The sequence below is a fragment of the Hypanus sabinus genome, chromosome 21 (assembly GCF_030144855.1).
Source record: "Hypanus sabinus isolate sHypSab1 chromosome 21, sHypSab1.hap1, whole genome shotgun sequence".
Lineage (NCBI taxonomy): Eukaryota > Metazoa > Chordata > Chondrichthyes > Myliobatiformes > Dasyatidae > Hypanus > Hypanus sabinus.
The window spans coordinates 48,894,521-48,921,463 of record NC_082726.1 but is presented as its reverse complement, the minus strand read 5'-3'; the positions used below and the strand labels follow the sequence as shown (position 1 = coordinate 48,921,463).

Sequence of the window (26,943 nt, the reverse complement as noted above, 5' to 3'; positions counted from 1 at the left end):
CCTGGCGGCGGCGTGTTTTCAACTCCATTCACAACTTAGCGCACCCCTCCATCAGGACAACCGTCTGGATGGTAGCCAACAGGTTCGTTTGGCACGGACTCCACAGGCAGGTAAGTGAATGGGCCAAAGCGTGCATGCACTGCCAAACAGCCAAGGTGCAGCGGCACACCAAAGCTCTGCCGCAACAGTTCCACCCCACCCGCCGGCGTTTTGATCACATTCATTTGGATATCGTGGGCCCCCTGCCAGTGTCGTGAGGAGCGCAGCACCTCCTGACTATCGTGGACCAGTTCACCAGCTCACCGACACCACCTCCGAATCTTGCGCCCGGGCACTGATTGCCACCTGGGTATCTCGCTTTGGTGTACCGGCCCACATTACCTCCGAAGAGGAGCCAAGTTTACCTCCAGCCTGTAGTCAGCTATGGCCAGCCTTTTGGGGACCCAGCTGCGCCACACAACTGCCTACCACCCACAGTCGAACGGACTAGTGGAGTGTTTCCACCTTCACCTGAAGTCGACTCTCATGGCCCACCTCATAGGGCCTAACTGGGTGGATGAGCTCCCCTGGGTCCTGCTCGGAATCCGCACTGTGCCCATAGAGGATCTGCACACCTCGTCGGCTGAGTTGGTGTACGGCTCACCCCTAGTTGTCCCAGGAGAGTTTGTACCAGCCCCAAGGGGACAAGAGGAAGAACCTGCAGCAGTCCTGGGCAGACTACACAAGAGGCTTGGTAACCTGGCCCCCATACCCACTTCACAGCATGGGCAGAACCCGACCTGCGTACCCAAAGACCTGCAAAACTGTAAGTTCGTTTTTGTATGATGGGGTTGACATCGGGCACCGCTACAGTGGCCCTACGAGGGGTTGTTTATGGTGATCAGAAACAATGGGTCCACATTCGTGCTGGACATTGGGGGGAAAGAGGAGGTTTTCACGGTGGACCGACTCAAACCGGCCCATGTGGACTTGGCGTAGCTGGTCGAGATTCAGGCACCGCGGTGCAGAGGCAGACCTCCCAAACAGAGTCGGACCCAGACTGTGGACATTGGGGGGTGTATCGCTGGTTCTGGGGGGGGGGGGGTGGTTATGTGGCGACTCACTTCCTAGTGCACTCGAACTGGCTCACAAAGCGGCACGCGCCAGCATTGAGGCAGGTCCCAAAGAGGGCGCCAAGCCTGCTTCACCAGCAAGGGGAAAAGCCCGCGCGCGGGGCAGGACTGTGAATACGTGCCCCCTACAGCATTCCCGCCCGGGGAGGGCGGGATCAGGAAGGCTTTAAAACGAGGCCGCAAAGTTTGAATAAAGCTCTTTTGTAACTGCAGCTCACCGACTCCGTGTCGTTATTGCAGCGCTGTATGTAGCACACTGCTACAATATATTAAATAGTTCAATTAAGAATAGGAGTACAAAAACAGAAATAAAAAAGAGGTAGTATTTATGGGTTCCAATGTCCATTTAGAAATAGGGTGGCAGAGGAGAAGAACCTATTCCTGAATCAGAGTACCTCCTTTCTGACATTAAAAATGAGAAGAGAGTTGGTATAAATGCTTCTTGATTCTTCAAGGATTAAGCAATCACTAGGGTGAAAAAGGATCCTAGTGCTTTTAGAGTATTAATTCCAGCATAATCATTATTTAATCCTGCCTTATTCCTTACATGGATGTTTTGATACACTGACCCATGTGATGGTTTTGATAACGTGATAGCTCTAGCTTTTGCCAGCATGTCATTTGGGTGTTTTTTTTTGCAGCTATCTAGCTTTTATTGTGTGGAGACAGCAATAACTTCATTAGGTAGAAAATTAATCTATGCCTCTAATGGAAAAACTTGCGCTTTATTGGACCTATTTAATTTTGAAATTCGCTCCTTTATATGCTTGATGCTGATGAAGTTGTAACATCCACAGGGCTTGTCTTTGCATGTTTAAGGACTACTCTGTTTCCTTTCAGTCTTTTCTATCTTTAAGTTAGTTTAGCATGTCTAATTTACTGGTTGCATATAGTGTAAAACTTTGGCACTCTGTCTTGTGGTCCTTTAACTTTTTTTTTGTTTTTGTAAATTTTCACTCTTGCATTAGGAAAGTTGTAAGTCAGAACAGTTTATTAAATAGCAGGACTTAATTTGTGCAAGAGGATAGACAATTTTTTTTTTGTATTTTCATATCTATACAGCTGATAGACACATCAGTGAATTAGAACCCTGTTCCTTTGATTCAGTGATTGAATGGCCTTTTAAAGATGTAATTTTCAAGGACACAATTCTTTCACCTTGTATTTTGACATACCATACTAAAATACTTTGCAACACAATAAGGGTAAAAGACTAGTTGCAAAAAAGTTCAAGGACCACAACTGCAGGGATCAGTCCTAGAGTCCCAGGTCCTCATGATTTGTATCAAGAATCTGGTTGGGGAGATCCAATATCATATTTCCAAGTTCAATTTGAAATTAGGATTGACTGTGAATGGGGGTGGGGGGTGGGGAGAGGAAGTTGGAAAGAAGTGTTAATGGTATATAAACAAGCCAAGTGAAGGGGGCAAGAATGTATTGAATGCATTATATGGAGAGACATTGTGAGCTTGCTCACTTTTGGTGCACAGAACAGAAATGGTAATTGAGTATTGTGGATGTTCATAAGGTCTTGGTATCCTGGTACACTAGTCACTGAAAACTAACATTCAGACATTAGCAAATAGGATGTTAGACCTGTACTGGTGTACTTGATTCTACTAGTAATAAAGTCATCGGTCTTCAAATATATAGTCCTGTTAAGAAACTCTCTTAAAGAATTGTGAAGTATTTTCCTTTTTAAGATGGAAAATGCATATAAAATACAGATTCATTAGTGTATTTCTAGGGCTGGTAGGTTTGCCATACAAGGAAAGGTGGAGGAGACTACACATCCATTCTCTGGAGTAGAGAATAATGGGAGAGTTTGTTAAAGCTTGCATGCAATCTAAAGTAAATGTGCAAGTTGGATATTTTTCCTGGCAAGAACAAGAGTTATTGTCTAGAACTTGGAGACATAGTTTCAGAATAAGGGCCAAACCTTTTAGGATTAAGCAATTTCTTTACTTGGTAATAAATTGAAAGAATCCTTTACCCTGGAGAACTGCAGAGGTTTGGTCATTGAAAATTAAAGTTGATAGCTTTCTGGATATAAAGTAAATCAAGGTGTGTTGCAACATAATGGGGAAAGTGGTGTGTAATTAAATGATAAGCCATGATCTTGATAAATGACAGAACAGGATTGAAGGGCCAGGCAATCAACTTTCTTTTACTTTACCACTTTTTGCTATCAGGTTTCTGTTATTTGTATATTTGTTTAATGCTCCCTAATTCAATACAGTTTAACATCTAATTAACTATCTAATATCTCAAAACTCTTTCTTTGCATTTATTTTACATGGTGTCTTTTTTTGCTCTTGCTATTTTCTATTGGAGTGATTGTGAAATTTGTTGCAATCAGCTTTAGTTTTGACTAAACTGTCTAGGAGCTTTGACTTGTTCAACTAGTTTACTTCAATGCCTGGTAGTGGGTAAGGAGTGGAGCATTTGACTTCATAGTACTGCTGCTGGAAGGTGTCATAGTTGTATGCTTTTCATCTGTGCCTTTGTTTTTCTTGTGGGGTGGTTAGAATTGTAATATGCCAAGGTAAGTAGGAGGGTTGTAACTGCAGCTCATTTAGTGTATATTTATAGTTATGTAATCTTTGTGTGCTGTGACTGAGGGCATTTAGGTGGTTTGATTTGAGCTTCTGTTGCTTGGTCTTTGACTGATACAGTGAGCATCAAACCTTGCTTTCATCTCTAATTTCAGTTATCTGTATTTGTTAAGGAATACACATACAGATGTCTGTTTGATAAAATTATTCTTAATATCTGAGATTTCTTCATGGATTAGAATTGCTCAGCTTGATCTTAACACAAAGCAAATTTTTGGTATGTGGATAATGCTTACTTCAGTTTAATTTTTAAGCTGCAGAATGGTATAAACCCTGTTATCCTGGCTGGTTCAGGAGTAATTCAAAGGTATTTTAGGAACAAAAATATACACAGGATTTTATAACTTTCACTTATTATTCTTTGCTAATATTTGAGGTTTTACTTACTGGAGATTAATGTGACTACATTGTTGGCAGGGTACACAGTGCCTCCTGTCTAAACCCTTGCTGACTTAAAAATACTCTTTGTAAATACAACAATATTGTTTGACAGGCTATGCCTGGAAGTGCAAAAGACTTGGCCTTATAAATTCCCAACCAAACTTTTAAGTTGTCTTTGTGCCAGGAATGGTGAAGTTGTGGTCCATCCCATCCTTTGTCTGCAAGGCTGATCTTTTGGATTATGCTGATAGCTAACCATGATGCCAGTTTCCAGAGTTCATTGTTCCAGAATTGAAATTTGGTATTCATACATGGCTCATTTCACATGGATTAGAGTTTATACCGGTGCATATTTACACTTAAAAACTTGTTTAAAAGCAAGACTTCCAGTAGGATGGCAGCATGCTTGGACACAGTGGCTTCTGCAGGGTTCGCCAAAGGTGTTGCTGTTTTCAAAAGTATTTCAAAAGCAAGACCCTGCTGGACATTGAGGACTTAAAGCACTGCAGATCTATCCCATCAGTGAGTTGCTCGTTGACAGAAAAACTGAAGGAACTGAATATGATGCTGCCTGTGACAGAGGTGTTGGTGCGTGAAGGTCATACAGTGAATGATGGTCTTAGTCGCTTTTCTAGTGACTACAGTCGCAATACCCTGTTGGACATTGCTGTGTTGGTGTGGACTGCTACAAGTCTTTGGTTTATTGGCATTCAGTGGAGCTGCGTGGCCTTGGTCATAGTGAAGACCAGGTTTCAAGCCTCAGGCTACATCCACACCAGACCAGATAATTTTGAAAATGCTGGTTTCGTGTAAAAACAATAGGCGTTCACACTATGCATTTTAAAAAATATCTCTATCCACATTGAAATGGAGATTTCAGCGAATCTCCTCCTCCTGCGCATGCGCAGGACACATCTACCGAAAACAAGCGACATGTTCGGTGTTGAATCTTGCCGTAAAAGTGCGCGTTTGTGTAGTTACAGACTAGAGAAACTTAAAATGACAGACAGCTGTTGGCTTTCGCACAGGAGAACTTAAAAGTAAAAAAAAAACAAATACTGGAGCGTACGGCGGCAACCGACAGGGAGTTCATGGACAGATTGACCCGGCTGACGATAAACATTGAAAAGCCAACAAACTCTGTTGCATTAATAAAGCACCTTGTTAAATGTATAAATGTTTTAATGTCTTCATTAGTGTTTCATCATTGTATTTCCATACAATGTTACATTAGGCTGTTACACATCTATTGTTAGAGAAGTATTTGCATAAATAGGTAAACCACCTTCATACGAGCAAGGACAGAAAACAGGGCAAAGTGAGTATACTTATTCAGTAAGTTATGGGTCAAAGTATTTGGAGAGAACATTTCTAACTCTTCTGGCTTCAGTCTTGTTCTGAAATTGTTAGGTTGCGTTCAAGAAAACAATGGAATAGCGCACTGCTGTCTGATAGCGTTTTCAGAAGCCTCCAGTTACCCCGTCCACACTGATCTGGCCAATTCAGCGTTTTCAAAAATACCCACTTTGGAGAGCGTTTCTGAGAAGCTCCGGTTTCGGGGGACGAAAACGCCATTTTAGTGTGGATGAAGGGTAATAATGAAGAGAAAAAGCTTCGGTTACGGATTTATCTGGTGTAGTGTGGATGTAGCCTCAGTGTCGGCTGTTTACAGCCAACCATGGGACACATTTGAATTGGTCACTCCAGTGGAGTGCTGGCGGCAACGTGGCATGGCACCCGTGCTGGGGTTTGTGCTGTCCAAAAGCTAGGTTGTGTTTGACTGTAGACAACTGCAACTTCCAAGAACTTGGACTAACATACACAAAATGCTGGAGGAACTCAGCAGGCGAGATAGCATATAGCAAAAAAAGTACAGTTGATGTTTTGGGCTGAGACCCTTTGGCAAGTTTCAGCCTGAAACGTAAACTGAATTTTCCATGGGGGGTGGTGTGTGTGTGCGTGCGTGCGCGCTTTGCATTTCCAACATCTGCAGATTCTGTCTTGTTTCTGATCAGACTTGCACTATGTTTTTTATGTGACTGTATATTACTCTTAACTTATGTGCTTGCTCTTTTATGTGTTTGCTATCTTTTAAATGCCTTTTGCTATGCATCATTGTTTACTGTGTTTTGCACCTTGGCCCCGGAGTAACCCTGCTTTGGGTGATATTCAATTCATGTAGAATTGAATAACAATTAGACTTCAACTTGTTGGTTCAGTAATATCTTTCAGGAGAGGAAATCTCCTATCATTTATACAGTCTTGGCTGTATGTGACTCCTGATCAATCCCATGTGGTTTATTTGTAAATGGCCTTGTAAGCTGCTCAGTTCAACAATTAATTAAGGGCGGGCAATAAATGCTGGCTTAGCTTGAGATGCCCAGAGTTTGAAAAATTAATTATCAATTTAAGAAAAGTGAAGCTTAATGTGTTATCTTTGCTTGATCAGGGAAAGTTGAGTTTGTGTAGGTGAAGTTGCTGTCTGGTGTCATCACAATGAACAGAATAAATCAGTGCAGTTGTAGTTCTAGATTTCTACCTGGTTTAGCCATCCATCAGTGCACTGGCAGGACCATAGTGTTTCACCTGTAACACTGTCTGTGCTGTATTCAAATGTCTCATTTAATGTGTGTAGAAATAATTGAGGCCATTTGTTTGGCAGCTGTGTTTGCCCTGTTTGTTCACTAGGTTAATCTGCCTCTCAGGATCCACGTAGCTGAAAACTACCATTGTGACCACTGTTGCATCTCCTAAACAACTTTTATTAGGTTTCGGCTCCTGCATCAACTCTGAAATGGCCTAAAGCACATTCCTACTTCAGTGTGCAACTGGTACACCTTGATATTCTGCAGAGTTCTTGTGTTTGACAAGATGGTTCTATTATTTTAACCTACATGTACGTCTTTGCTCCTTTTGTCCAAAGATGTAGCGGGAGGGTTAATTGGTCATTGTAAATTGCCCCATGATCGTTAGGGTTAAATTGGGGTTGTTGGGGATTGCTGTGTGATGTGACTCGATGGGCCATAAGGGTCTATTCTGCACTGCACCTATAAATAAATTTTCTTCATAGAGACTAACTCATCGGATTGCTCGTTGAATTCTATGCCCATATGACTGAAGCTTTGTAACAAGCTCCTCTTACCATTGAACAGAAATGGAGGTGATCCAAAGATCTAATGACTGTAGCAAGCTTAAATGGGACTGAAAAGTTTTCAAATCTCCTGTACTTGATGTTCCAGAAGAGTCTGCAAAGACTGGTGGCATTGTGATGTTCCAGATTACCTGGATTATGGAATAGTTCCAATATGTTCTTTATAATAGACAATAGACAATAGGTGCAGAAGTAGACCATTCAGCCCCTTGAGTCTGCACCGCCATCCTGAGATCATGGCTGATCATTCACTATCAATACCCAGTCCCTGCCTTGTCCCCATATCCCTTGATTCCCCTATCCATCAGATATCTATCTAGCTCCTTCTTGAAAGCATCCAGAGAATTGGCCTCCACCGTCTTCCGAGGCAGTGCATTCCACACCTCCACAACTCTCTGGGAGAAGAAGCTCTTCCTCAACTCTGTTTTAAATAACTGTCCTCCTATTCTCAATCCATGCCCTCTGGTATTGGACTCTCCCAACATCTGAAACATATTTCCTGCCTCAATCCTATCAAATCCTTTAATTATCTTAAACGTTTCAATCAGATCCCCTCTCAATCTCCTCAATTCCAACGTGTACAAGCCCAATCTCTCTGCGTAAGACAGCCCTGCCATCCCAGGAATCAACCTAGTGAATCTACGCTGCACTTCCTCAATTGCCAGAATATCCTTCCTTAAACCTGGAAACCAAAACTGTACACAATATTCCAGGTGTGGTCTCACCAGGGCCCTGTACAAATGCAAAAGGACATCCTTGCTCTTGTACTCAATTCCCCTTGTAATAAAGGCAAACATTCCATTTGCCCTCTTCACTGCCTGTTGCACTTGCTCATTCACCTTCATTGACTGATGAACTAGGACTCCTAGGTCTCTTTGCATTTCTCCCTTACCTAACTCTACACCGTTCAGACAATACTCTGCGCTCTTGTTCCTGCTTCCAAAGTGGATAACTTCACATTTATTCACATTGAATGACATCTGCCAAGTACCTGCCCTCTCACCCAGCCTATCCAAGTCTCCCTGTATTCTCCTAACGTTCTCTTCGCATGTCACACTGCCACCCAGTTTAATATCGTCAGCAAATTTGCTGATATAGTTTTCAATGCCCTCATCTAAATTGTTGACATAAATCGTAAAGAGCTGTGGTCCCAATACAGAGCCCTGTGGTACCCCACTAGTCACCTCCAGCCAGTCCGAGAAACACCCATTCACTGCTACCCTTTGCTTTCTATCTGCCAACCAGTTTTCTATCCATGTTGAAACCCTGCCCCCAATGCCATGAGCTCTGATTTTACTCACCAATCTCCTATGTGGCACCTTATCGAATGCCTTCTGAAAATCTAGGTACACAACATCCACTGGCTTACCCTCGTCTAACATCCTGGTTATACCCTCAAAAAACTCCAACAGATTAGTCAAGCATGATTTGCCCTTGGTAAATCCATGCTGGCTTGGCCTAATCCTATTACTGCCATCAAGATGTGCCACTATTTAGTCCTTAATAATGGACTCAAGCATCTTCCCCACAACTGACGTTAGGCTAACAGGGCGATAGTTCTCCGTTTTCTCCTTCCCTCCCTTCTTGAAAAGTGGGATAACATTAGCCACTCTCCAATCTTCAGGAACTGATCCTGAATCTAAGGAACATTGGAAAATGATTACCAATGCATCCGCAATTTCCTGAGCCACCTCTTTTAGAACCCTTGGATGCAGGCCATCTGGACCCGGGGATTTATTAGCCTTCAGTCCTACCAGTCTACTCATCACAGTTTCTTTCCTAATGTCAATCTGTCTCAGTTCCTCTGATATATTATGACCCTGGCCCATCCATACATCTGGGAGATTGCTTCGGTCCTCCCTGGTGAAGACAGATCTAAAGTACGCATTAAATTCTGTTGCCATTTCCCTGTTTCCCATAACAATTTCTCCCAATTCATTCTTCAAGGGGCCAACATTGTTCTTAACTATCTTCTTTGTCTTCACATAGCTAAAAAAGCTTTTGCTATCCCCTTTTATATTCCTGGCTAGACTGAGCTCATACCTGATTTTTTCTCTCCGTGTTGCTTTTTTAGTTAAGATCTGCTGTTCCTTAAAACTTTCCCAGTCATCTGTATTCCCACTCATCTTAGCCCTGTGATACTTCTTTTTCTTTACTGCTATACAATCTCTGACTTCCTTTGTCAACCACTGTGGCCCCTTCCCCCTCTTTGAATCCTTCCTTCTCATTGGAATGAACTGCTTTTGCATCTTTTGCATTATCCCCAAGAATATCTGCCACTGCTGATCCACTGTCTTTCCTGCCAGGGCATCCGCCCATTTAACTTTGGACAGCTCTTCCCTCATGGCTCCGTAGTCTCCTTTATTTAATTGTAACAGTGACACCTCTGATCTGCCCTTATCCCTCTCAAATTGTAGATAAAAATTTATCATGATATGATCACTACTTCCTAATGGCTCCTTTACTTCAAGATCACTTATCAATTCCTGTTCATTACAAATCACCAAGTCCAAAATAGCCTCGTTCCTGGTTGGCTCAAGCACAAGCTGTTCCAAAAATACATCCCTTAGACACTTCACAAACTCCCTATCCTGGGGTCCAGCACCTACCTGATTCTCCCAGCTCATCTGCATGTTGAAATCTCCCATAACGCCTGCATTACCTTTAGCACATGCCAATGTTAACTCCCAAATCAACTTGTACCCAATATCCACGCTACTGTTTGGGGGCCTGTACACAACACCCATTAGGGTCTTTTTACCCTTACTGTTCCTCAGCTCAATCCACACAGACTCCACTTTCCCTGTTCCCAAGTCACCTCTTGCGAAGGACTGAATCTCATTCCTCACCAACAGGGCCACCCCACCCCCTCTTCCCATATTTCTGTCTCTACGATAGCACGTATACCCTGGTACAGTCAATTCCCAGGCCTGATCCCCTTACAGCCATGTCTCCGTTATCCCAACAATATCGTAGTTCCCCATTTTCATCTGAGCTTCAAGCTCATCTGTCTTATTTCTTACACTATGCGCATTCAAGTATAGAATTCTTAGCCCTTTCCTCCTCTCTTTGTTTAAAACACTGTGTATTGTACCTAACCCAGCTCCTTGAACTTCCATCGGGCTAATTGCACCTTGAATTTTGATGACCTTCTCAAGATCACCCAAACCTTCTACACATTTAACCCCATGCTCCTTCTGACCAACCCTCTGGATCTGGATCCCTGCCCCCTGCACATCTAGTTTAAACCCCCCCGAGCAGTACTGGCAAACATTCCTGCAAGAATGTTAGTACCCCTCCAGTTCAGATGTAGACCGTCCCTTCGAAACAGATCCCAATGTCCCTGGAACAAAGACCAATAATCGAAAAACCTGAACCCTTCCTTCCTGCACCATGCTCTCAGCCTCGTATTAATGTGCATAGTCATTCTATTCTTCGCCTCACTCGCACATGGCACAGGTAGCAATCCCGAGATTGTCACCCTGGAGGTCCTGCCTTTCAGCTTCACTCCTAACTCCCTGAACTCTCTAAGCAGGACCCCCTCACTCACCTTACCTACATCGTTGGTCCCTACATGGACCACTACATCTGGGTTCATGCCCTCGTTCTCAAGAATAGCCTGCACCCGATCTGAGTTGTCCTGGACCCTGGCACCAGGGAGGCAACATACCATCCGAGACTCCCGATCTGCCCCACAAAATCTCCTATCTGCCCCCCGACTATAGAATCCCCTAAAACTATCGCTCTCTCCTCTTCCCTCCTCCCCTTTCTAGTTGAGGGTTCAACCTCTGTGCCAGAGGCAGGACCACTACAACTCATTCCTGGTAGGTCATCCCCATCAACAGTATCCAGTACTATAAATATAACAACAGTTCAGGAACTTTTTGGAAGGATGGGGAAGAGGGCAAATAGAATTATTAATTGAGAGTCAGCATGATTTCATGAAAGGGAAATTCTTTGTCAAATTTTTTTTGTTTATGTTTCCAGCAGGATAAAGATGAAACCTGGATGTGGTAGAATGTGAAAGGAATGTAAAAAGAAAGACTCTGGTAAAAGTTGTCAGTTATCATGAATAGAATAAAATTGGATTCCTAGAATGGTTTTCATTTCATCTGTTAGGAGGGATGTGGGCCATGACTGGTTGTTGGAAGCTTACAAAGTATATTTCAACAGAAATGATGGATATATTGGACTATCTGCTGATCATACAGGCTAGGTGGTTTTGTGAGATGCAAGGAAGACTGAAAGCATTCTTAAAGGAAAAACACGGGTTAATGAAGAAGGTTGCAGATGGAATATAATGTGGGAAAAGTCAAAGTTAATTTTAATTGTTGGTGTACCGGGGTTATCACTGGTTTATGAAATGTAGAAAGTTAAGTGGTGCAGCAAGCAGTTGGGAAAGATACACATACTGATTTGTGGAAGTTGGCATGTAAAGGTGTAGAAGCCTTCTGTAATTTTGTGGGATTTTGCTGAGTCCACAACTGGATTGCTCCTTAATTTTGATCTCCCAGGATAGATGTGTCTGGATGGCAGTGTGGCTTGGTTCACCAGGATGAGCTGACCTTTTAGAAATATTCTGTCAAGATAACTGCCAAAGTGCCTGTTTCTACTGATGGATCTGGAACTAATGGGTGTAGTGGCAGGATAGGAGATCGGTCATTCAAACAATAAAGTTCTCTAATCAGGTGAAGATAAATGTTTAAATTCTCTACTCTAAAAGACCATAAGATAATAGGAGCTGAAGTAGGCCATCTGGCCCATCAAGTCTGCTCTGCTATTCAATCATGGGCTGATCCAATTCTTCCGGTCATCCCCACTCCCCTGCCTTCTCCCCATACCCTGGCTAATCAAGAACCTATCTATCTCTGCCTTAAATGCACCCAATGACTTGGCCTTTACAACCACTCGTGGCAACAGATACCACAGATTTACCACCCTCTGACTAAAGTGATTTAGAACCATAGAACATTACAGCACAGAAACAGGCCTTTTGGCCCTTCTTGGCTGTGCCGAACCATTTTTCTGCCTAGTCCCACTGACCTGCACCTGGGCCATATCTCTCCAAATCCCTCTCATCCATATACCTGTCCAAGTTTTCCTTAAATGTCAAAAGTGAGCCTGCATTCACCACTTCATCTGGCAGCTCATTCCACACTCCCACCACTCTCTGCGTGATGAAGTCCTCCCTAATGTTCTCTTTAAACTTATTCCCCCTTCACCCTTAGCCCATGACCTCTGGTTTTTTTCTCCCCTGGCCTCAGTGGAAAAAGCCTGCTTGCATTCACTCTATCTATACCCATCATAATTTTATAGACCTGTATCAAATCACCCCTCATTCTCCTACGCTCCAGGGAATAAAGTCCTAACTTATTCAACCTTTCTCTGTAACTCAGTTTCTCAAGTCCCGGCAACATTCTTGTAAACATCTGCACTCTTTCAACCTTATTAATATCCTTCCTGTAATTAGGTGACCAAAACTGCACACAATACTCCAAATTCGGCCTCACCAATGTCTTATACACCTCACCATTACATTCCAACTCTTATACTCAATACTTTGATTTATAAAGGCCAGTGTACCAAAAGCTTTCTTTACAAACCTATCTACTTGTGAAGCCACTTTTAGGGAATTATGTATCTGTACTCCCAGATCCCTCTGTTCTACTGCACTCCTCAGTGTCCTACCATTTACCTTGTATGTCTATCCTGGTTTGACCTTCCGAAGTGCAATACCTCACACTTGTCCGCATTAAACTCCCATCTGCCTCCAACTGGTCCAAATCCCTCTGCAAGCTTTAAAAACTACCTTCGCTGTCCACTACACCTCCAATCTTTGTATCATCAGCAAATTTGCTGATCCAGTTTGCCACATTATCATTCAGATCGTTGATATAGATGACAAATAACAATGGACCCAGCAGTGATCCCTGTGGCACACCACTAGTCACAGGCCTCCACTCAGAGTAGCAATCCTCCACTACCACTCTCTGGCTTCTTCCGTTGAGCCAATATCTAATCCAATTTACTACCTCTCCATTTATACCTAGCGAATGAATCATCCTAACTAACCTCCCATGCGGGACCTTGTCAAAGGCCTTACTGAAGTCCATGTATACAACATCCACTGCCTTGCCTTCATCCACTTTCCTGGTAACTTCCTCGAAAAACTCTTAATAGATTGGTTAAACATGACCTACCATGCACAAAGCCATGCTGACTTTTTCTAATAAGTCCCTGTCTATCCAAATACTTGTAGATCCTATCTCTTAGTATTCCTTCCAATAATTTACCTACCACCGATGTCAAATTTACCAGCCTATAATTTCCCGGCTTACTTTTTGAGCCTTTTTTAAACAACGGAACTACATGAGCTATCCTCCAGTCCTCCGGCACCTGACCCGTGGATATTGACATTTTAAATATTTCTGCCAGGGCCCCTGCAATTTCAACACTAGTCTCCTTCAAGGTCCGAGGGAATACCCTGTCAGGTCCTGGAGATTTATCTACTCTGATTTGCCTCAAGACATCAAGCACCTCCTCCTCTTTAATCTGTATAAGTTCCATGACCTCCCTACTTGTTTGCCTTGACTCCATTCCATTCCAGTTTCCTTAGTAAATACCTTAGACTCTATTCCAGTTTCCTTAGTAAATACAGATGCAAACAAAAACCCATTTAATATCTCTCCCATTTCTTTCGGTTCCAGACATAGCTGACCACTCTGATCTTCAAGAGGACCAATTTTATCCCTTACTATCCTTTTGCTCTTAACATACCTGTAGAAGCTCTTAGGATTATCCTTCACCCTGACTGCCAAAGCAACCTCATGTCTTTTTTCAGTCCTCCTGGTTTCTTTCTTAAGTATTTTCTTACTCTTTTTATACTCTTTTTATTTCTCCACATCTGTACCAAATGGACATCCTTCAATCCTGAAGTCACGGTCTCTTATCCTACTGTTGTTCTACCATGGGAAATAACTTTGCCACATCTAATAAAAATGTTGCAAATACTTAATAATTGAGCAGGGAGAGTGGGTTGAGCTCTTGGCTCCCAGTGGAATGCTGCAGCTTGATTTGCATTGTGTAGAAATCAGTATTTTTTTGGTTCCACTGTACATTTAGTTGTTTGTGAGATATCAACTTATGTCAAGGTGCACCTTTCAACCTTTTGTTACAGTTTTTGGCCACCATTGCATCATCTTAAATGTTTATTTTCATATGTGTTGCAGTGCAAATGGTACGTTTGAATAGCCTTGTAACAAAACAATTTAAAAAACTACTTGGGACATTGCAAAGCTCTATATATTTTGCCTTCCACTTCTAATTTTGATCTCTACTATTTATCTCATTGAATTAATTTGATTTTAATTTCATTCAAAAAAATAACTCTTCTGTCTCTGTTTCCGAAACAGGTAACATGGTTTAATGCAAGAGAAAGACTGAACTCTAGTTTTAAGGATTAATTTTCAAAATCAAAGCAGTTAAATTTACAGTACTGGAACTTTTTCAATAGCTATTCAGGCCAATGTGCCTTGGTTTTAAGGGTCAATAAATCTGCCAATTAATAGCCTAGAAGTCTTCCTTTCAACACCACGAATGTCTCTTGCATAGTGGTTACCATAGCACAGTTTATTAAATCCAAGAGATTATAATTTGTTTAGCCTGCTGTCTCAACCGACAAGAAGACTCAGGGGTTCTTTTCTAATCTTGAATCCACTGCAGTTTGATTATCTCCCTATTAATGCTATTTTGCAAAGCTGAAGTAGCAAATTCTTTGTGTGAAAGACAAATTTTAACAATTTTTAATTGGTTTTAGTAATTTCTTTCATTGGGCATCTTGAAAAATCATTTATAGCTTATCAACTGCTAGCTTTAATCAGAAAATAAGCTCTGCTTGGAAATCTAAGCAATTATTTTTTAGTGGCAAGATTGGAACCAGAATGTGATAAGTGAACTGGGATTAAAGAGTCTGCTTCCTTTTGTTTTTGGTTGGCTGAGAAACAGTTCAAAGTGAAAATGCAATTTAAAATTAGCAACATCCATGACAATGAGGAAAATGTCACAAAACACCTTTCACAGTTATGGTGTAGACTCTGCATGCATCATTTGGAATTGTTGGCTTGGCGGAGGCCTTAACAATGACCATTCTGCCATTTCATCATGGCTGATTGATTTTCCTTCTCAACCCTATTTTTCTGCCTTCTTCCCGTAATCTTTGATTTTCTTACTAATCAGGGCCTATCAATGTCCATGTTAAATATACCCAATGACTTGGCCTCTCCAGCTTCGGTAGCAATTCTACAGATTCAGCACCTGGCCAAAGAAATTCCTCCTCTTCTCTGTTCTGAAGGGATGTCCTTGTATTCTGAGGCTGTATCTGGCTTATGACTCCCCACTATAGGAAACATTCTCACCCCGTCCACTCATTTCATTATTCTTTAAGTAGCTGTTCAAGGAAACTCCTTTTCAGCTCTTGTATTATTTTGGCATGTTTTATTTTCATTGGGGGTGGCATGATAAAGAAATGTTAGGTTACCAACTGCAGTTATTGCTTACAATCTGTGAACAATGTTCACACTAATGCACAAAGCTTTTGCCATCCTACTTCAAATTCTCAGATGTAAATTTGTCTTCTTGGCCTTGTTGTTACATAAATTATTCAATGTCCTGGGTGGCTTAAGATAATGATTTAAGTTTTTGATGCAAAGTACTAAAGCTTAGCATTCCTTTTTTCCATTATTTCTTGCCAAACATATATCATTGGAGCTTGAATGACATCTGATTTTCTGAGTAATGTAATTATGGGTAATGTTAACTTGTCCCCAGAACAGTAGTGGTAGAAACTTGATATTTACCTTTAAGTCAAAGATTGAGGTTGTATTTAAGTGCTAGTAGCGAGATGAGCAGTATTGGCAGTGCTGTTCCCCCACTAGACCTAAGATGATAAGCTTGTACTGGCACTGTTTTCAAAACTGATTTGCACTTCCTCTTTTTATATTGTCACTGTGCAGGAAGATGTTTATTGGTGGACTCAGCTGGGAAACAAGCAAGAAAGATTTAAGGGACTACTTTTCTAAATTTGGAGAAATTGTAGACTGCGTAATCAAAATGGATCCTGTGACTGGGCGTTCGCGAGGATTTGGGTTTATCCTCTTCAAAGATCCTGAAAGTGTAGAAAAGGTAGGATTTGGTATTCACTGCCAGTTTTAACCTGACTCCATTCAGGTTAAATGAGGATACCTGACTTCTTAAACCTATTCAACTGTGACACTGCGAAAGGTTGAACAGCAGTTTTCTTTGGTTTCCATTTTACTTACGCCTTCCGAATCTACTGAAGATGGTTGCCTTTACTTAAGATGGTGGGTAAACTATCTGCTCCTGGATGTTTGCCCAATTCACTTAACATTTTAACACATACCATCTGTTCACCAGATCTTTTTGTAGGGTGCAAGTTTTACAGGGTGTGAGAAAGTAAAATTAAACTTTGTCATCATGTAATTGGGCATCCAAAGTATTGAAATATATTCAATTTTTGGCCAAATATAGCTGCCATGATGATCTATGCAGGGTACGACAAAGAATGAGATGAATGATTCTGATACTGTTCTTGAGAGAAGTATCTGAAGTACCAAGGGAACTTGCTTCAGTTGGTTATCATCACCTGCCTCATCCACCTAAAGTTGGTTAAGAATTGATGATCTAGAGAATGGCTTCAACAATGCAGCACCTTCTTAACGCTTCAGCCCCAATGGAGCCTGAATCCACAATTGTTTGACTATCATGGGGAAAGTGCTACATTTATCAGAATATTGACTATTTTAAAAAGATCTCATGAGCACATGGGCAAGTGTCAAATCACTCAGGTGTTTACTCAGAACCATTAGGTGTTTTCTTTGGACTCTTCAGCTTGTTCAGATACAGCTAAAGCATTCTTCTTGTCTTTGTTCTTGTGCATTTATTAACTAGAGTTGTGCATGAGAAGTAGATAGAAATCAAAATTATCCTGCAATCAGGTAGCAGAGTCTTCTTTGAAAATACCAACTTAATGGCTACGAGCCACTGAGCTAGGAATTGAATCTTATGGTTCTGAATACATAAGTAATTAGTGAATGCAAGCTTTATTCCAACTTTTTAAACATCCTGAATTTAAATCTCAATAGATATAGAATTATTTTTTAATTTTCCCCCTTCACTCCCCTCATCTTTATTTTAAAGAAAAGAGTGTCTTCTGAGGTAATGACACAAATAAAATTTGTATAATTAACCTTGAAAATTATGACTTTTGGAATTTGCAGGTTTCTAGTCCCAGGGGCTTGATTGTTTGGGGGTGGAAATATAGTAAAGTACACTCAGTGGCCACTCATTAGTTACACCTACTTGTTAATGTAAATGTCTAATCAGCCAATCATGTAGCAGCAACTCAATGCATAAAAGTATACTGACATGGTCAAAAGATTCAGTTGTTCAGTCCAAATAATCAGCATGGGGGAAGAAATGAGATCCAAGTGATTTTGATCGTGATTATTGGTGCCAGATGGGGTGGTTTGAGTACAGGTAGTCCCAAGTTACGAACATCTGACTTACGAACAACTTGTATTTACAAACCAAGGAAGGAGAACGCTATCCGCCATTTTAAGTCGTTGCCGTTGACTCTGTGTTGAGTGTGTAACTTTGTATTTGGCTTAAATTTTTCTTAGCAAGATGCACCCTGACCACCCCACCTTTCCAGTCGGCTGGTGGCGCAGAGAGATCAGCGCCAGTCTGGAGAATGGAGGTTCCTGAGTTCGATCCAGTGACAGATCGCTTCTGAGCACGCCAGATTGATGCCGAGCTCGCAACTCGACCTCGTTAAAAAAAACACTGCCACCTTCGGTTTAAATTCCCACGCAGAATATTGTGGAGGATCAAATACCCAAACCCAGCACAGCCCCCACTTGTCCCATTTAACCTGGCTCAGTGGGGTGGACTTTAGGACCTGGGGAATTCAGTGTGGTGGTCCTTAGGACCCAGTGGAGCTTGGAAGCTGGCAAAGCTTGGGACCCACTGCTCGCAGTTTTTCTGTTCTGTTGATGGGAAAGTGATCATGACTAAAAATAAAGTGGAAATAATAAAGCATTTGGAAAGAGGTGAAATGGCATCCGTCATTGGAAAAGTGTTAGGCTACAGTCGGTCAATGATTGGAACAATTTTAAAGGATAAAGTGAGAATAATGGAGCATGTGAAAAGCCCTGCCCCGATGAAAGCTACAATTATTACTAAGCAACACAGTGGTTTAATTATTGAAATACATATGTTTCTTAAGTGCTCTATATGCATAGAGAGGTAAAATATATACTATATACTAAGACAAACATTTGACTAAGTGACGCTAAATAATACCGGATGTACTTGTTCCGACTTGTGTACAAATCCGACTTAAAGACAGACTCAGGAATGGAACTTGTTCGTAACCCGGGGACTGCCTGTATTACTTGGGATTTTCATGCACAAGAGTCTCTAGACTTTATAGAGAATGTTCTGAATGGTAATGATGGTGTGTTTGATCACTGCAGCTTCTATGGGGTCAACCAGCAGTGTTACTGTCCTACTTTAAACTGTTTTCTTTATGATCGCAAGATCCTGCTGGACATTAAGAACTTAAAAGTACTGCAGGTCTACTCTATCAGTGAGTTGCTCTTTGGCAGAAAAGCTGGATAGTGTGGATCGTCTTCTGCCTGTGTCAGAGAAGCGTCAGTGTGCAAAGAAGGTGGGCAGTCCAATGGCAAGTGATGGTCTTCATCGCTTTTCCTGTTGGACATTTTTAAAGTGGAATGCTGCAAGTCCAGTTCACTGATTTATTGGCAGACAGCAGAGAAGCTCTGAGCACTAGGCCTCAAGCTGCAGTGTCGCCTGTTTACAGCTGTCCAGCAGAGAAGCATCAGCATTGGTGCTGCCCCCAGTGTTCACTCGACAGAAAACTATGTATTGAGTCCAACTGCAACATTCATGGACTCAGCATCTTAGACTATATTTTTTGTATTACTGTATTTTACTGATATCTTGTATGTGCTTTGTGTGGTGTGTGACTGTGGTACTGTGTTTTGGAGTAATGCTGTTTCGTTTGGCTGTATTCATGGGTGTTCATGTATGGTTGAATGACAATTAAACTTGAACTTGAATTTTTTTTGTTTTGTGGAACATTTAGTGAATGGCAATTCTGTGGGTAAAAGTGATTTGTTCATAAGGGATCATGGGCAATTGGACAGACTTGTTCAAACTGACAGGAAGGTGACTGTAACTCAAAAAAAATCATACATTACAACAGTTTTGTGTGGAAGAGCATCTCTGAACACACGGCACACCGAACCTTCAAGTGGATGGGCCACAGCAGCAGAAGTCCACCCTGTGTTTCACTCCTGTACCTGATAAAGTGGCCACTGTGTGTATACTTATTGAACTATTTGCTTCAAGCACTCTGGCTAGTAGTTTTTGCATGTCAGTTATTGCTTGGGGTGTAAATAATGTATTTGTAAATTGAGTTGAAGCTTTCTGTGAAATTAGCTTTTACCAGTGTGTATTAGAACATGACAATATACAGCATTAGAACTTTATGGATTGTTGTATTATATTGCTGTGCTATGGATTAGAGTGCATTAACAATATTTTTTGTTGAAAATACTGGTAAGACTTGATATCTGCCTTATGGAGAAAATTTCTATTTACTTTTGCATGTCAAACTTTTTTTCTGATTTTTATTCCTTATGAGCCAAGTTTTGATTCATAATTATGCTTACTCAGTTCTTGTCTCTTTGCAAACTATTTTGAATTCCTTCATTTTGAACACCTCATCTGGGTTATTTCTTAATTGATAAACAGTAATTAACCATATTAATAACTGATGAACTGAGTCAAGTATCAGAAGACTTGAGTACCAAGTTAGAGGCACAAGAGGTTGTAGATGCTGGAATCTGGGCCAAGAAGTTTGAGAGGATAAAGATATTTATGCAGTCTGTCCTTGTGGTGCAGTGGTTCCCAACCTGGGTCCATGGACCCCTTCCTTCATGGTATTGGTCCATGGCATAAAGGTGGGGAACCTCTGTTGTGGTGTGTCCTTATCCTGATTCAATTCTGATGGATCTGCACTGCTTTCATTGTAGGCCAGTACATCGTGTCATCGTAGTTGGAGTTCATTGCTGGGTGATGTGTTTTTGTGAATAAATGGGAATTGTTCAAATGTTGAAAAGGATTTAGCTATGCTAGCATTGAAGTTGGGTTTGAGAGAAAGCACCTTTGTTGATACTGTACTCCCTTGCACATTGATATAGTGTACAATACAAGGGGACTTAAGCTAGGGTGCCTAAGACCTTTGCACAGTACTGTATCTGTCAATGTGGAACAGAGAGTGAGCTTGTAAATCTGGCAGGAGTAAAGGATATTGCGAATGGGGTGGGGTGTGCAGAGGGGGGTGTGGGAGTGGTAGCAGAGGAGGGGTTTTGGGGGTGGGTGGAGGGGAGATGCAGGCACACCCAGCCTTAAGACATCAGGCAGGGTCATTTGATTCTAAACATTTGGTTTATTGACCATTACAGAACATCTCTGGTGCCTCCCATTCTGTCCCCTCTCCTTTCCCCTTTTTCCAACAATGATTCCCCTCTCCCTGCCCCCTCTCCACTCAGTCAACAATAGAGACCCACATATCAGAATCAGGTTTTGAATCATTCACATACATCATGATATTTTTTCAGCAGCAGTACAGTGCAATACATAGAACTACTACAGTACTGTGCAAAAGTCTTATACCTAAGACATTACAGTACTGTAGATAATACTTGGTTATAAATTGGAGCTTGAAGAGCATGCCATTTTATCAGGGTGTTACTGCCGCAAACATTACTGTTGTGTTTGGAGCATATTGAAAGAGGCTTGGGGAATGAAGCTCTTCACCCCAGCAAGTGCTCCAGTAGAGGAAAAATAAGAATGTTTTTAAAAAGGTGAAAAGCTGGATATATTCGTTGAGAGCTGTAAATGTTAATTGTTCTTGAAAACTTGATTACTTACTGGTGTTTAGGGCAGCAACGAAGATCCTCCATCTCTGACGGAGTTCAGGGCTTTCTCATTCTGTTAGTAACTTCAGTTTTTCACTGCTGACAGTCATTCAAGGACCTGGTTAAGACTCGGGAGTACAGTCACACTCAGATGTAGGATTCTTCATTGCCATTTCCATAACAGTTTTATTTTATCAGTCAGGGTTGTTAGCCCTGAACTGAACCCCTGAACCTGGAGGACCAGTGGGCCACTTAGTCTGGCCTCAACCTTTTGACCTGTTTGGCATGGTTGACCTTGCCAAGAGCCAAAGCATAAAGCCCTGACTCCAGCCAACATAGCTCTGCGTCATTGAGGCATGTAAACTTCCAAACCATGACAAGGTTGTGGTCCACTTGAGGTCTTGAAAGCTGATTTTACTTCTATTTTGCCAAATTTTTATTGTGAAGTTGAATGGTGGGAACTATTGCAGTGCAGTTTTGACTTGAAGAAACTCAATAGCAATGTTACGGTATTTGTGTACTGCAATTTATTCCTTTTACCATGAATATTTTGACTTATTGGTTAACTGTTGTAGCCTGTATTTAAGCTAGTTTTCCTTGTCTTTAATTTTCCGTAGAAGGATGCAAAACATGAAAGTGGGGGAAGGGGAAATCAGTTGAACACAGTGAAAGAAGTTTATACTAAAGAAGCAGATTTTTAACCCCGAGCATAACCTCACATTTCAGGAGCTAATTGCTGCACATTTTTTAAAGCAAATTTTGTACATGTTATGGAGCTGCTCATCTCTAACTTTTAAAGTTAAAAAGGATGAGGGGTTTCATAAAGCACTGCTTCTGGTGACTGATAATGAGATACATCTACCTTTGAATGAAGCAAGGGTGCTTGTTTGCAAATCCCATGGTGAAAACCTCTGAGTGCTGTTTGCTCCAGGCTGTGGTTCATTTGAGCTTTGAAACTTGACTTGGATCTGTACACAGGGAAGACAGTTGTTTTATGTATAAAGATGTCAAATGAAAACCTTAAGCAAATGCTTGGCTGCACTTAACCTACTTTCTGAATTCCATTAACTGTGATGTAAATAAGATGACTTCTCTGCAGAGCTGTTGAAATTTTTTCTCCCATATAATAATTTAGTATATGGTCTTCTTCAATTTCACCTTGGAAGATCATGTTGGAAGCTATTTTGTTCGCATTAAAAGCCCAATTACATGCAAATACACTTTCTCCTTGCATTTTATTGTGAATTCTTTTGACCTATAATCCAAGTGCATTTCATATTGTTGTCACAAGTACGGTGGTGCATGTTGGTAGCCAAGTTATGAAGAACAAGATTCGGGAAGTAATTATTGCATCAACTAATGTCTAGAAATCATTGTTAAGTGATAACAAAGTAGTGTTTTTATGAAAAGGATGTTTTAACATGTTAGTTCTTTTGAAGATCTAAGTGTGAAGGGGAACTTAGGAGTATATTTGGATAAAGTGCTGTTTCCTTTTTTATTCCCTCCGTTGACCCAAAAAGGTCAATTCCATTTGCCTTAATTACTTATTATACCTGTATTGTAACTTCCTGCATGTGATAAGGTGCCCCTTTAGTTATCTGCAAAAGATAAGGACTTGTGGAGTTGAGTACTGTTGGAGGATTAGTTAACAACTGGAAGTAGCAACATGGGTTGGTTTTCAAATTGATGAACAGTAATTATTTAGTACCGGGACTGTGGTTCCTTCATCAGTTATTAACATAGATTATAAAATAGTCATATATCTGAAAACCTGGATAGAAAGGTTGGAGATGCTGGAATCTGGAGCAGGAAACAAACTGCTGGAGGAATTTGGGGAGCCAAGCAGCATCTCTGGTGGCAATAATGGTTGACATTTTGGGCCAAGATGAGTTTCTGTTACCAAAACACATCAGTCTGTTCTTGATAAGTGTATTGAAGTATCTAGCCTTTGGGGTGTGAAAGTCGTGAGGTACTAATTTACCACAATTGGTGGTTCTGAGAAGATGCTCTCATTTAAGCCTGGCAGTGAAAAATTAGGAATTAAATCTAGAGTTGTCCTCTGGCATGTTGCTGTTGATATTTAATGTCCAGAAAGGCTGGGGGATAAAATCCTCAAACTGCTGTAAAGCTGAGACACTTGAATACACCGAAACCAAGATGAATTGTATCTTCATTTTTTTTTAAAAAAAAGGCATGTTTAAGAGTTTTATATTTTTGCTCAAGTGTGAAATAGTGTGTGAGATTTGAAAATGATCTAGAATTTTAAATAGTGACAAATTAGTGCAGTAGCAAGCCTTTCATAAAGTTTATCTTGGAAATCAGAAGTTAGTCTGAAACTCAGACACGAGGAAATCTGCAGATGCTGGAAATTCAAGCAACACACACAAAATACTGGTGGAACGCAGCAGGCCAGGCAACATCTATAGGAAGAAGTACAGCCGATGTTTCGGGCTGAGGCCCTTCGTCAGGATTAACTGAAAGAAGAGATAGTAAGAGATTTGAAAGTGGGAGGGGGAGAGGGAGATCTGAAATGATAGGAGAAGACGGGGGGGGGGGGTGGGAGATGAAGCTACGAGCTGGAAAGTTGATTGGCAAAAGGGATACAGAACTGGAGAAGGGAGAGGATCATGGGATGGGAGGCCTAGGGAGAAAGTAAGGGGGAGGGGAGCAGCAGAGGGAGATGGAGAGCAGGCAAAGTGTGGGCAGAGAGAGGAAAAAGAAGGGGAAAAAATAATAAATAAGGGATAGGGTAAGAATGGGAGGAGGGGCATTGATGGAAGTTAGAGAAATCAATGTTCATGCCATCAGGTTGGAGGCTACCCAGACGAAATATAAGGTGTAGTTCCTTCAAACTGAGAGTGGCTTCATCTTGACAGTAGAGGAGGCCATGGATAGACATATCAGAATGGGAATGGGATGTGGAATTAAAATGTGTGGCTTCTGGGAGTTTGTGCTTTCTCTGGCGGACAGAGCATAGGTGTTCAGCGAAATGGTCTCCCAGTCTGTGTCAGGTCTCACCAATATTTAAAAGACCACATCGGGAGCACCGGACACAGTATACCACACCAGCCGACTCACAGGTGAAGTGTCGTCTCACCTGGAAGGACTGTCTGGGGCCCTGAATTGTGGTGAGGGAGGAAGTGTAAGGGCAGGTGTAGCACTTGTTCCACTTACAAGGATAAGTACCAGGAGGGAGATCGGTGGGAAGGGATGGGGGGTATGAATGGACAAGGGGGTCGCATAGGGTGTGATCCCTGTGGAAAGCAGAAGGGGGGGGGGGAGGAAAGATGTGCTTGGTAGTGGGATCCCGTTGGAGGTAATCTGAGACTACCAGTTGAATGATGAAAATGCTTGTACTGATGGTCTTTGTTCCCTGAACATGGGAAATTTAATTTATTTGTTCTGCAGTGTTGTTGCTTGCATCAGGCTAGCTTTAAAACTGATTCCTGGGTAGTATTGTCAGTTATTTTATGGAATTTCTTTGGGTTAATTGCTTACTACTTGTACTGATGGGTTTAATAATTTGTGATGGCCATCCATGCACAAATAATATGGCAGCCTAGGCAATGTCAGAAGCCAGATTTGCATGAATGTGACATGTCTGCTCAGTCAGATGACTGGAATGCTATTGCTATCCCTGTACTTTGAATACTTGAGCAACCAAGAGCTTCAGAATTGGAGAGGTCAAAATTGACTTTGAAGAATTAAAAAGCTGTATAGCTGTGTATTAAGTTAATATTCATGACTGAATTTCAGTAGTTTTGATAATGCAAAAACTAATGGAGTGGATGGCAAATTGACAGCTTAGTACTGTGTATGCTAGGTTGTGGCACTGTTTGGACAGCTGTGTGAATATGTAAGAATAAATTAGAGTTCAAGTTAATATCACGTGCCTTCAATTATTCTAAAAGGGATATTGGTCTCTAGGAGGAAGAATTTTTATTAGATGTATGTATCTTGGAAAAAAAATGCTAGCGAGTGGAAGATTTAAAGGTTTTGTTCAGAATATGGTTGTCCCTTTGCATGAATCACTGAAAGAAGTTGTACAAGAGATTAGGAAGTCAAATGACATGTGGCCCTTTATTGCAAAAGAATTTAAATACAAGAGTAGAAAAGTTTTCCTGCAGTTGAATTCCTGGCTCATCCAGATTGAGAATATTATGTGCAAATCTGCCCGCTCCAGCCCTGTGTTGGAAAGAACATATTTGCCATAGAGAAAGTTTAACAGTGAGTCACAAAATTGGTCTGTTACATGTGGATAATTAAGTGGATGGGGCCTATACTCTCAAGTTTTAACTGAATGGGAACTGCTGTGATTGAAACATTCAAAATTCTTACAATATTTCATAAGTAGATGTGGAGTTGATGGTTCCATTGGAGATCTGGAAGTCCCAGAATAGGATGGAGATAAGAAATTTCTTGATCTATAAGATTGTGAAAATCTTTGGAATTTATTCAGGAAGACTGAGCTATGTCACTCAATTCTGTATATTCGAGGATAAAGATTAATAAATTTTTAAGAGGGATATGGGGTTTTTAGAGGATTCTGATAAAAGTAAAAAGTTCAGAGTGGAATAAGCTATAGGCAGTCTCCAGGATATCACAGGGTTCTTGAACTGTTTGTAATAGGAAACTGCATGAAAGGGTCGCAGAACCACCTGTGGTGGGAGAATGCTAAAGCAGAGGAAGAACAGCTACCAGTGGCATCAATGATTCAGTGAGTGAGGCGAATAAGTTTGTTCATGGGGGAGGCAGTTGTTAGAGAAAGCCTGCAGAAGTGCCCCATTCCTGGCAGAAGATAACTTGCAACTGGAAGATTCATCCTGTTGGTCTCCTAAAAACTTGTTTGTATGTAAAGGTTGTCCGTAAGTTGAGAATTTGTTTTCTTTAGTATAAAAGGGTTACCTGCAGGACAGAGTATGTAATTCGGGGAGGGAAGATGAGGATTATTGAATGTTCACAGTATTCGTTGTAGTGGTTAGCACAGTGCTTTACAGCACCAACTGTAAGATTGGGTTCAGTTCCCTCCATTGTCTGTAAGGAGTTTGTATGTTTTTCCCATGATTGCATGGGTTTCCTCAGGGTGCTCTGATTTCCCCTCTCATTCCAACAGCATAGGGTTAGTGTTAATGAGTTGTGGACATGCCATGTTGGTGCTGGAAGTGTGACGATACTTGCACAATCTGCACTGATTGTAAATTATGCAATTCACTGTTTCAGTGCACATGTGACAAAGTTAATCTTATAAGAACAATTTCCTTTATAGTAACTTTTTCCAGTGATTTCAGAACTTAAAGAATTTACATGTGAATTAATTTCACTTGCTGGTTTAAATAAACTTATACTACACTAATTTAACAAAAACATTATAGATGAATCTTTTGTTTTAACATTCAGGTATTAAATAAAGAACACAAACTTGATGGAAGAGTTATTGATCCCAAGAGAGCACAAGCTATGAAAGGCAAGGAGCAGATCAAGAAAATCTTTGTCGGTGGGTTGGATCCTGACTGTCCAGAAGAAAAAGTGAGAGAATACTTTGGAACTTTTGGAGAGGTAAGATCCTTGTTTGTACTCAGAAGTAGATAAATCTTTTTACTGTGAATGTATCAGAGGTTCATAAATTAGCCCAGATTAGAAACCTGTGTCTACATAATTTG

At 41.2% G+C, this 26,943-nt stretch overlaps 1 protein-coding gene across 4 annotated transcripts in view; it reads left to right on the top strand.

Annotated features, from left to right (window-relative positions):
- The window catches only part of LOC132379016 (heterogeneous nuclear ribonucleoprotein D-like), a 46,343-nt gene that overhangs the window by 7,394 nt on the left and 12,006 nt on the right, over window positions 1-26,943 (top strand). For all 4 annotated transcript variants that reach the window (XR_009507264.1, XM_059946458.1, XM_059946457.1 and 1 more), the window contains exons 2-3: window positions 16,271-16,439; window positions 26,681-26,839. Coding sequence is in view for 3 of the 4 variants with exons in the window: in XM_059946458.1 (XP_059802441.1) it covers window positions 16,271-16,439; window positions 26,681-26,839 (328 nt within the window). In the remaining variant the exon portion in view is untranslated. The remainder of the gene's footprint in view (window positions 1-16,270; window positions 16,440-26,680; window positions 26,840-26,943) is intronic.